At 46.8% G+C, this 12,507-nt stretch overlaps 1 protein-coding gene across 2 annotated transcripts in view; it reads left to right on the top strand.

Annotated features, from left to right (window-relative positions):
* Positions 1-3,145, top strand: part of Cnst (consortin, connexin sorting protein) — a 79,981-nt gene extending 76,836 nt beyond the window's left edge. For both annotated transcript variants that reach the window (XM_037211191.1, XM_037211192.1), the window contains exon 11: positions 677-3,145. In XM_037211191.1, coding sequence (XP_037067086.1) covers positions 677-882 — 206 coding nt within the window. In that variant the 3' untranslated portion in view covers positions 883-3,145. The remainder of the gene's footprint in view (positions 1-676) is intronic.
* Positions 3,146-12,507: the final 9,362 nt, after the last annotated feature.

Genomic DNA, 12,507 nt, shown 5'->3' with positions numbered 1-12,507 from the left:
CAGAGGACAACATTGGGAAGCCAGTTCTCTTCTTCCACATTAATTAATTCCAGGGACTGAACTCAGGCCACCAGCTTGCAAGCCAAGTCCTTTCCCAGCCAAACCACCACACCAGTCCTTCCTGCATACTTGGTTTTCTTTCTGTTTCTTCCTTTTTCTCCCTGTTTTGAGACAGGGTTTCTCATGTAACAGCTCTGGCTGTCCTGGAACTTGCTGTGTAGACTAGGCTGGCTACGAACTCAGAAATCCTCCTGCCTCTGCCTCCTGAGTGCTGGGATTAAGGGCGTGCACCACCACGCCCAGCTATTTATTCTTTGTTAAAGGGTGTCTTGGGTCAGGGAGTTGGCTCCACAGTTGAAGTCATCCAGACTGCATATGCTATCTCATGAGTTTCGATAATTTGAAAGCCATTGTTACACAGTATTGTTTAAGGGAATACAATGAGAAAAGAGTACATACTTCGTACGGATAAAATTTCTTCAGACTGTTTGGCCCACAGATGCGGAGGACTGACTGTTCACAGTATGAAGAAGAGGCGGGAAGAGATACATAAACCAGGTTGCTGGCATGGATTAGCGGGCAGAGGGAACTGCGGTTAGAGGAAGAGCAGGTGAAGAGACTGAGCTGACTAGGGCTGTGTGACGATGCTGTGTGACCCCTGTTCTCTCGTTTGCAGATGAAGTCAGCAGCGGCTCCTGCATCCTGCTCGTCTTGCTGTGCATAGCCACGGTTTTCCTCAGTGTTGGAGGAACTGCGCTCTACTGCACTCTGGGTGACATGGAGTCACCTGTTTGTACAGACTTTGCCGACAACATGGACTTCTATTACACGAAGCTGCTGCAGGGGGTGGCGGGGCTCAAACACTGGGTCTACCTCTCCTAGCAGCAGGGGGACAGACAACGATGCAGACTTCCCAAACAGCTTTTCTTTCAGGAGTCACGCAACATTCCCCCTCCCCAGCAGCAAGGACCCCAGGACGGATGTTAGAAACAGCAACTTCAGAGGCAGCCCAGAGAACTCTGTCCGAATGATGATGCACGGAAGAAGGCTGATGCTGGTGGAGGCGCTGTGGAGAGCACGCCTGTCCTTGCTGCTTGCTTGTGCAGTGAAGTACACTGGGCAGCGTCATGCAGGCCTGAAGGACACTCCCGGTTTACAGTCGTTGCTCCGTAGGCATTGCTTACCCCCACCGCCGCCGCCACCACGCAATACGTTTCTTTGTAATCAGAGAGAGTTACCTTATGGTTCCAATGCCATTTTTTAGTTAATCTGGGAGCTGTATAATTTAAGCTTTGGGCATTACTCTAAATTCTCCATTTGTGAAATGGTTGTGTGGGTGCGTGTATGTCTGAAGCGGTTACCACACGCGGATATCCAGCCTAGAGTACAAAGATGACCTTTATTCTTTTAACTTGACTACAATGTGCAGGCACACACACATCTCTGGAGAAGGCTTCCCTGTGAACTAGATAAACCGTAGGAATATTGGCCCTTGAGGGGCGGATCTGTGGCAGTGAATTTGACATGCCCGAAGGCACCATGACAGAACTCCCAGGTCTCAGGTGAGATTCCGCTGTGGCTTCTTCTGTGCTGCCTGAAGCGATGCATCCTGGTTCCACCACTCGAGAGAGACTTACTGAGCAGTTATTACGTTCTGGAACTGAGACTAGGAGTCCACGTGAGGGGTGGTTCCTAGTGTGTGGGTGTTCATGTAAGGTAAACCCGTACTCAGTTCAATGAAGCAGGACACCACGTGTAACTGAGTAGTTGCAGGCCATACGCTCGGGTGTGTGGAATGTGTGTTCCTACCACGGACTCATTTTGGTTCCCTGTCATGGGGTCATGAAGCGGAAATTCAATCATACCTTAAATAGACAAGTTTAAATGTCCAGTTCTGTTTAAATCTGTCGTTAGGTGGCCTTTCCTTATTTACGGTACAGTGATCTAATGTTTAGGAAGCCTTGCTTTGACTTTTTGTATTCTAGGCAACATCTTTTTTTAAAAAATCATGAATTATAGTTTTTTAGCAAGTGATCTTTATATCTGTTTTCATGTTAGAATCATTTGGAAGGAAAAGAGAGAAACTGCTTTGTAGTTACTGGCTGGCACAGTACCTTCCTTTGTGTTTCTGCTTATTTATTTGGACCTTGTGAATTTAAAGGGCTTTTTGTATGAGTTGAGAGTGTGTAGCTGAGCATGTATTTGGTCATCTCACCGCTACCTATTTAATCAGATACTTAGTGTTTTGATTTCTATTGTTTCAGCTCCATATATTTTAGCTTATTTTTAAATTGACATTTTATTTTTACTATAATACTGTGTGGCTTATCTCTTATCATGTCACCATAAACTGTAATATTTTCAATGGTTATAGATCAGAGTTATTTATTTAGAAGTATACAGAATACTGAAATTTAGATTCCTTATACCTGAGGCTGATTTTATCAAGATTATTTTAATGTCCTATTATAAATTTGAAGACTTTGTATTCACATCATGTGTAAAAAGGGTCCCATTGTCCTGGTTCTGCCATGAGCAGGGGTTCTGTGGAAGCCGTTAGTGAGGATTCTGTGCGGGCCTCCGCATGGTACACAAACGTGTTTCACCCTTGTGATTTCTAGTTGCAGGGACTTGGTGGCCCTTGTTTCTGACAATTTTATATCAAGAAAAGTTAAAATCTTCCTCCTGTTTGCCTACTTTAGGTCACTCAGAGTCCTGTGTGACCTCTGGTGTTATATTTACCTCTCGGGCACCTTGGCCACTTTTCTAGAACCCAAGGTTTCCCAGGAGCCATCATCAAAAGAAGGGCCCGAAATGACACCTGGCTAACCGGGGCCCTATTGTGCGTCAGAGGAGCTGGGGCGGTCACCAACCTCAGGGACCACAGAGTGATCGGGAGTAGGCTGACCGCTTGACTTAAAGTGGGCACCTTTGAAAATGTCATAGTCATTTACTGCATGAACTGGAGCATCCCACCTAGAGAGGAGAGGACGCTATCCCATGCATAAAGAGCTCATCTACTGTACTGAGGTACCATTTCTCCTCTCATCTGAAAGTGCTGACAACTATTTATAACTAGCCTTCTTAAGAACTGTATTTGAGGGTGTCAAATCAAGCTTGTAATTTAAAATCTATACCAACAAAACGTCTCAGAGAATTTATTTGTACTCTTAATGTTCAGGGAACCGATTGAAAACAAAATATAATGTCAGAGTTGGTCCAGCCCCTGAAGGAGATGCCATCTATTTTGGGGAAGTCTTTTTTTTTTTTTTTTTTTTTTTAATTACACTTACTTTTTATTCTGGGAGGAGGCCACATGTGTGCCACACTGTACACTTACGGAGTCACTCTCTCCTCCATCGTTAGGGTCCAGAGATTCGTACTCAGCCGTCCACTTGACGGCGAGCACCTCTTCCCACTGAGCCGTCCTATCGTCCCTGTGGTGAAGATGTCCTAATAAGCCCCTGAGTAACGGCTGCTCCGCTTCTAAAATACTTCTTGCCTCTGCCTGACGTGGTAAACCAAACTCCGCTCTCAGGTGCATCCTTTTGGACTTGAACATCAAGTCTAAAGTCTTATTTTATCGAGCTGTGGATTGGGATGTGAGATGTGGCGAGGATGCAAAGTCTGAAGGTCAGGCTTATTTTGCAAGGGCAGATGTGATTTGGGTCTTCTGAATGACAGGACAACATGGCTGAGAGGAGCAGGGATAGATAAAGGAGCTAGAGCCGCCCCACCACTCCGCACCCCCCCCCCCGCTCAGACCCCAGACACAGGACATAGACATGAGGCGTGCAGCTTTTTTTTTTTTTTTTTTTTTTTTTTTTTTTTTTTTTTTTCATTTGAGTGATCTTTTTTTTTTTTTTTTTTTTAGTCCGCTATATCTGTAGACAGCCATCTGCAATCAGAGCTGACTACGACCTCCCCGCCTGACCAGGGGCTGAGCAGGGACTGGAGACAAGCGTCTTGGCTGCTGACCTGTTGTCCTGACACTGGCCTTGTGCGCGTGCTCCCCACACACAGGCAGCGTTTTACTTTTCTCTGTTAGCATATATTAGTTATGCATAATGGGTTTCATGATGACATTTGCATACATGTAGGTGGTGCCGTTTTGAGCAGCTTCACTTCCTGGTACACTCTTGTCCCCCAACCCCGTCTCCCCACCCCCACCCTCCGCTGATCCCCTTCAAGAGGCTGGGCTTTCATCCCACTGCTGGCAGAAACCCTCTCGTTTCTACAGGCACAGTTGATCTGAACTTGGTCTCATGTGGTACTTTATGTGGTGTTTGTAGTACTTTAACATTCATTCATTCCGTACCTGGATTAGCACACTTAATGGCTCTCAACCACAGGTCTTATGATGCCCAAGTCCACCACACTTTGTTTCTGTCATATGACCTGCACCTTCAGAGACAGAAAGAGTGATTCTGGGGCCTATGCACTTCATGCCTTGGCCTTCGAATAGCTACTGAGTAAGCCTGGTGCGGAGACGCGTGCAGAACTTTGCACAGTGGTGTTGGCTGCCCTCTGTACCCTGACACACATCCGATTGCCTCCGTGTAAGCACTGTGAGCATGGCCCCACCCGGCTCAAAGAGCTTGTGTCTGGTCAAGGGATGCAATTTGCCGAGAAGGAACCGAAAAGAAACTAGATAACAACGGGCTACCTAGGGGGTGGGAACTAGAGGTCATCGTTTCCGGTCATGTGTCGTGAACTGTTAGGAATCAGGGAAATGCACAGCCACTGGAAGGAAAGTCAACAGCAGTCTGTCCTGCCAGCGGCCACTGCTTCACACTGCATGAGCACATCAGGAGTTCACAGCAGGCGGGCTTCCAGTGAAAACTTTCTGTTCCGAACCGAAGCTCTGGGGCTGGGGCTGGGTGTAGTTCAGAAGTAGAGTGTTTGCCTTGTTTGCACAAGACCTCAATACTAGGCTCAATACTCAGTGTCACAAAAGAAAAAAAAGAAGTCTTAATGGCCCTGAATTAAAAACCGCTTCACAAGGAAAACCAGGGCCAGAGGGTGTTGCCAGTCAATCTGTCAATCATTTAGGAAAGAAGGGGGGGGGGCAGTTTAACCAGCACTCAAGCAAGCAGTGATCTCTGTAGTTCGAGACTGCTACAATGAGTAGAAAAAAAGTAAAAGAAACCTCGAAAAAAAAAAAAAAAAAAAAAAAAGAAAGAAAAAGAAATACCATCTCACAAAATGCTCTTTTAAAAAGAAAGTGCTGCTGGTCCGTCTTAGGAGACCAGTATCACTTTTTCAGAAAATCGCTGGTAGGAGAGGGTGGGGGAGGCAGAGAGAGCTCAGCTGGTGAAGTGCCAGCCTGGCAAGGACCTCAATTTGATCCCCAGAACCCATACAAAAAAATGCACTCTTGTAATTCCAGTTCTAGGGGAGGAGCCAGGAGAATGCCTAGGTCTCCTGGCCAGGCAGCCTAATTGGTGATTTCCAAACCAATCAGAGACTCTGTCTCAAAGAAGGTAGACTGTGTTTGTGAAGGTGACACCCCAGCCTGGGTTACACAGTGAGACCCTCTGAAGAAAGCAAGCCAGCTGAGGATGCATAGCTGGGTATAGAGGGTTCACCATTCACCAGGTCAAGAGTTCAGGCCCCAGGACTACCATAGATGTGACAGACACAATTCAAATCAAAATTGCAGCACTTTTTAGAAACTGACAGTTTAAAATGCATGAAATGCAAATGACCTAGAAGATAGTGGAATTGTCGGAACAGAGTTGGAGGACCCTTGCTCCTGTTTCCAAGGTTTCATCCTATAGTTACCGGCTGGTGACCAGGGAGACCTACACCAAGAGCCACGTGTGCATGTTCAAGGGAGCCACAAGGAAGCCAGGCCAGCTCAGTCAGGAAAGAGGAACCCGTTCAAATAATGCTGGCAAGATTGCATGTACAATTGTAAAAAAATTAACATAAACAACGAAAATCTGAAGTGAATCGGTTTTAAGTCTAAAACCTGAAACTGTAGGGTAACTAGAAGAAACCAGATCAGCTTTGCCACTTTTACATGAAAAGATACTCCTCAGAGCTCAGACTATAAAAGAAACACTCATAACTGGACTTTTAAAAATGTGCTTTTCATATAATGTGGTTAGGAAAATTAGAGGCAACTACTGAAATGGAAGAAAATAGTCACTATTTTTTTCAGTTTCGTGGGCTGGGCAGTGGGTCCCTGCTGGTGTGTGTGTGGAGACCAGAGGACAGTCTCTAATAGTCAGTCCTTCCCCTTCCACCATGTGAGTCGTGGGGAACAAACTCAGGTCATCTGGCTTGGCAGCAAGGGCCTCACAATGAACTTGTCAAAGACCTTGTAAATTTAGAGTATGTAAGGCTCACTTAATTCAGAATTATGACCACTTTGAAGTGCCTTCATGAGAGAGAATGTGTGAATGGCCAATGAGGACGTGAAAATACATGGAGCGTCCTTAGTCACCAAGAAAATGCAAATGACTGAGCTACCTCTGGACACTTAGAGTCTCCAAACTGCCTGGACGGACAGTACAAGATTGGTTAGTTCAACATAAGGAATTCAGGTATTAGTAATAGAACAAAGAAGGAGGATGGTCACCTCGCTGGGTGTAGAAAAGTATTAAGCAGCCTTTTGTGACTAGAACTCAGATTAAATGAAGATTAGGAAAACAATAGGAGGGTCCTTGAGGGGTTATGAGGATATTCAAGGCAAGGAAAAGTCCTTCTGTCCTTCAGATGACTCGATCCATTTCCCGCTGTGGCTTAATTAGAAAAAACCAAAACCTCTGGTGACCTCCACATACCTCAAATGTGCAAGGCCTGGTCACCCACTAGCTAACAGTATGTTTGGATAAACTCGTTAATTCCAAATGCCCCACCCCGTCCTAACTCTGTTTACTGTTTGGGGATCCCTCTAGTTCCTTCTTGAATGCTGAGCTGCTGACTTAAGACAACAAACACTGGAGCATGGTTGTCTTCTCAGCTCTCAGGAGGCTGAGGCAGGAGGATGACCAGGTCTGGGCCATCTTGGGTTACAATAGAGGCCATGGAGATTTTTTTGCTTTTTTAAGTGTTTCCTTTTGTTTTATTTTGTTTTAATTCTACATGATGCAGCAGTTCACATTCCAAACCCAATCTAATAATAGTCTGTAAGGACAGCACAGTGTCCCTCTGGACGGAAGGTATTGATCAAAAGTGAGGTTTCATAATTTCATTGCTTAATTGATTTGGATCAAAGGTCAGGCAGGAGATGTGCACTCAGGAGCAGAAGTAGCTTACATCATCCCCTCACCCATCAGCATGATGGAGCCCTAAGTGGCTAGGCTGACTTTCACTTTCCAAGTGCATGACCTGGGCTTGACAACCTATAAACCAAGCGAGAAAAAACACCCTGAGCTTCCAAGGCTAGAAATAGGTCCATAAGTTGCTATGAATGAAGGTAAACTTTTTCCTTTTTTGTAAAAGAGTTTCTCTACATATCTCAGGATGGCTTGGAATGCTGCATAACTCAAACTGGCCTCAAACTCAGAATCCTCCTGCCTTAGACTTCCAGGGAATTGTGTGCTCTGCTCTGCTGTGCTTGCTTGCACGTGCCTTTCTGTATGTTATTGCTTCAGTGGAAATTGGTCTAGGAATAGCAATTTCACCAGCCCCAGAGAAGAGGCTGTCCCCATGTAAGCTAGTTTGGTAGAGCATAAACCCTGAAGAAAGGAAGCAACCTCGGGCTGGAATCCCGATAACAAATGAGGTCCCGTTAACAAGCTGTTTAACCTTCTCCGGTCTCCTGCTTCCTCATCTATAGGATTTCTAACAACTTCAGAGCCAAACCCCTCTGTATTCTTTGGCAGTCTAATGTATTCTGCTTTCCCTCACCGAGAAGAAACAGCTTGGGTGGCTGCATTTGCTGGGTGGAGTTGGAGTATCGCATGGGAATTCTCTAAAGCCACACGGAAGTGAGGGGTAGAAGCTGAAGACTGATGCATAGATTTTCAAACCATCTACTGTGCCCATGGGCCACTTCCAAGAGCCGGCCGCCAATGGTTCCTTCTCTGGAAAGCTTGATGCGTTTTGTAGCCTAATCCTGCAACCCTAGCTACGACTGGTTAGACCGGAGGGTGCCTTAGGGTGATGCCGTCCCTGACGTTTGCATGCTAGGGAGGCAGGTGACCTGGGTGAAGATGGGTTTAGAAGGGTGTTTGGCAAAGAGACTCTGACAAGCAGGTCCTCTCTGGCCACATGAGCCTGGCACCCAGACTCTGTGTCCAGCTCTGGCAGTGGCAGGGGAGAGCATGGCGCCAAAGGACCCGCGAGGGACCGCAGAGCTGCCAGGGTGGACATCCTCAAGGGCTTGCCTCAGAGGTCACAGCTGGTAAAGGCGCTTGCTGCACAAGCCTGGTAACCCGAGGACGGTCCTGAAATGTGAGAGGACAGAACTGACGCCACGCAGCTGTCTTCCAACCTCCACAGGCAAGTCATGTCTTGCGCGCACACACACACAAATGATAAACACACTTTTAAAAGGTTTTCTTGAGATTTGCTTTTTTTTTATTTGTATGAGTGTTTGGCTTGTGTGTATGTATGTATGTATGTATGTATGTATGTATGTATGTATGTATATGTCAGAACAGGCCAGAAGAGGGCGTCAGATCCGTGTGGATGCTGGGAACTGAACCTGGGTGCTCTAGAAGAACAGCCAGTGCTTTTACTTTCTCTGAGCTGCAACGCTGGCCTCTTTCAAGTGCTCTGCTTTCTTTTAACCACTCCATCATTCCATCTCCAACACACACACACACACACACACACACACACAAGTGTAAAGGGTCACCAAGGTGTAAGCAAACAGCAGTCTCGTTCCAGAAGGCTGGAGCGAGGTGACTTTTTCACTGCGCGTGCTCCTTACACAAGGTCCCCTGAGAAAGAATCTGTCATTCCCTGTAAACTGAAGCCAAACTGCTCAGCAGTTTCCTGTGTACACATTGCCCGGCTCTTTAGAATCATGTTATTTTACAGATGCTGGGCAGTACAAACTCTGTCCAGTTGGCTCTGCTGTGTCCAGAACAAAGCTGTGATCCAAGGACAGTCCGTGACCTACTTAAGATCAGGAGCAACAGAAGAATGGAAGAGTTTCCACTTCTGGTTCAGAAACTGAAAATACCCCCAGGAAGCTGAGATTATAGCGCAGTGGGAAATTGTGTGCATAGCCACTTAGCATGCTCAAGGCCAAGGACTCCCTGCCTAATACCAAAAATATAATTGGGCCAGAGAGAGTAAAGGTACTCACTATCAAAGCTGACAAGTCAGCCCCTGAGGAGTGACCTCTGAGACTGTCCTCTGGCCTACATGTATACACACACACACACACACACACACACACACACACACACGGGTACACACAACATGCACACACACCAAAAATGAAAAAGTATGTACCTGAAATAAAAAAAAAAAGAAAATTTGGCAAATGTGTCCCCACGTCCTGTTGCCCTGGACACAGGACTGTGAGATCTGCTCTCAGGTTTCAGGCAACATCAGCTAAACACCCGTATGTGAGATACGGCATTGAGACCCATTTTGTTATAGCTTCCAGATCTTCTGTTGGCATTCTGGCTGCACCTGGATCCAACACTCGATTAATCGCTGTGGGAAAAGATGACAGGTAGACGAGGGTATGTTCCCTGTCCCACCTGCTGTTCCTCAGCCAGGCACGTCCACGCACTTGTGTTTCCGCTGGGAGAAACAGCATCCCTCTTGATGAGAGATTTGCTCTTCCCTGACCTCTTCGTCAGAGACTAATCCCATCTTGTGTTTAAAATCATTACTCCTAAATAGAAGTGCATTAGTGCCGGCCGAGTCTTGCTGGCCTCTCCTCTCCTTCAGAGTGATGAATTGGCGAAAGAGCGGGAAAGGGCTGGACAGGAGCAGGCAGTGAGGTCTCTACAGAGCCACAGCCTCTGGGGACACAGGACTCCTAAAATGGAATGAGCTGTGACCTGGGAGATCCCCTTCCTGGAGCTCCTTGGGCACCATGGGAAGTAAAAGCAAGGGCTTTGTTGACTTGTTCTCCTCTGCTTTGTTAATTCTTATTGCACTTATTTATTTGGCGTGTGTGTGTGTGTGTGTGTGCGTGTGTGGTGTGTGTGTGTGTGTGTGTGTGTGTGTGTGTGTAGGTGTGGTTTGCATATGGAGGTCAGAGAATGTCTCAGAAGTTGGTTCACTCGCTCTGCCATGTGTGTCTGTCTCTGAGGTAGCACTCAGGTCCAGCCTTCAAGGACTTTTACCCGCTGAAACATCGCACTGACTGCTCCTCCCAGGAGATCCGAATCAGGGGTACAGCCCCTATCACATCTGCCTGCTCATCCACAAAGCCCCCTGAACTTGTCAAAAGAAGAACTGAAGGAAGGAGCTGTAGAGATGGCCCAGGGGTTAAAAACACAGGCTGCTCTTCCAGAGGACCCAGGTTCAATTCCCAGCTTCCATATGGCAGCTCACACCTGTCTGTGACTCCAGTTCCAGGGGATCTGACACCTTCACATAGACATATATTCAAGCAAAACATCAATGCACATAAATAATAATAATATATATACATACATGCATGCATACATACATACACACACATACATACATACATACATACATACATACATACATACATACATACATACTTGAAGGAAAAGCCTGAGAGACCACAGGATTTTAGTAACCATGCTTGTGAGTGGTTTTCTTTCTTTTGCTGGTTATAGTCTGGCAGGGCATAAACATTTAAGCCATCAATAACTTAAGTGGAAACAAAAATGGAAAACGTTGAGACTATAAAAACAAAACTTCCAGGTGACTGACAGAGAGGAGAGCTCCCTTTCTGAATAGACCTTGAACAGGCTCTGCCTTCCCCAACTGCCCAGAGGCAGATCTCGTGGAAAACATGCCACCTCAGCCCCTCTGTGACCCCACGAGATGGCCATCTCAGCTTCCGGAGTGTGCCACGCACTGCACACGTACAGGAGTTTAGGAACCACGTGCCTCTCCTCCTCCACCCCTCCTTGCCTGTCCTAGGTCCTGTCTCTAATGCTATTTTTGTTTTCAATAATATTTTCAGTTCTTCTGTGGAATGCTGTGGTAAAAAATGAAAAAAAAAAAAAAGAAGTATTCTTACTTCAACAAGGACAAACAGGCAGGTCAGAATTCAGGCCTTAAGAGCTCTAGAGGGAAATCAGCCATCCATTCTGTGCCTTTTGGAGATGGTGGCTCTTGCCTCATAAGTCCAAAGACTTTCCAATCTGAACCAAGATCCCAGGGAAGCCCACCACCAGAGAGAAGGCTCCACCCAAGGCTGGGAGGCGCAAGAGCCTGTCTCCAACAACTGCATTTTCAAAACGACAGTAACGGCAGTGGGAGGCAGGCATGGGGTGGAAGAACAGCTTTGTCTCGCCCAGCAGCGCTTCTTAGCTCTGCAGTTAAGTTTTCACAGTCCCTAATAAATCACAAGAATCACTGACAAGCTACTTCAATGCCTGTCATCTTTCCCGCGTTTGTGAGTTGCCCTGGATAGGGCTGCCGCTGACCCCTGAGAGCCAACGGCTGGGCTCTAAAACTGGGCACAAGGTGAGTGTCCTGGAGCTAGCCATTGACAAGCCAACTCCAGAGCCCTGTCTCCTGAGGAGAGCGGCATTGAAAGTGAGGCTTCATTTCCAGGCATGGCCTGCCGCCTGCACTACATGGACAACATTTACTAATCCTGTTTCATCCGTCCAGCCCTTTGGACTAGTGCTGTCAGGGAGTGTTTGGCTTGGCTCCAGTCAAGTTCAACGTCCTGCCTCTTTGGGAATATGGCTTTATTAAAGCCAGATTAATACAGGGCCCATGAGGCAGCTCACTGCTCTGCCAGCCAGTAAATACCTCAGTTAGAATGGGAATTGCCGTGAAAACATGATTTCCCTTTTCATCTATGGAGAGATGACGGAATCTTTAGAAGGTGGAATCTTGGGCTGGAGAGATGGCTCAGCAGTGAAGAACACTTGTTGGTATGGCGAGGACCCAGCTTAGTTCCCACGTGATCGCTCACACCATCTCACCCCCAGTTCCAGGGGATCCAGAGCCCACCTTGTGCACTGCAAAGCTTGTCCACAGGCAAAAGTTTCATATACACAAGTGAAAAGAATCTGTTTTAAGAGATAATTAAAATTTTTAAAGAGGGTGGAGGCGGTGCACACTTTATTCCCAGCACTTGTGAGGCAGAGGCAGGCAGATCTCTGAGATCGAGGCCAGCCTGGTACAGAGTGAATTCCGGACAGCCAGGGCTACACAGAGAAGGTAGACTTCTCTGGGAGGTCTTAAGCCATGAGAGGTATGCCCCTGAAGGAGATGTAAGACCCTAGCCCCTGCTCTTCCTCTCTTTTGCTTCCCGGATGCCTGAGGTAAACAGCATGTCCCCACCTTGATACACCATGCTGCCATTGTGCAGAGCAGCATGGGTCACCCCCGAAACTGTGAACCAAAACAAACCTCCCTTCTTCTAAAGTT

Source organism: Peromyscus leucopus, chromosome 15 (genome assembly GCF_004664715.2).
Source record: "Peromyscus leucopus breed LL Stock chromosome 15, UCI_PerLeu_2.1, whole genome shotgun sequence".
NCBI lineage: Eukaryota > Metazoa > Chordata > Mammalia > Rodentia > Cricetidae > Peromyscus > Peromyscus leucopus.
The sequence above is the reverse complement of the archived record's forward strand: the minus strand, read 5'-3'. Positions and strand labels throughout refer to the sequence as shown.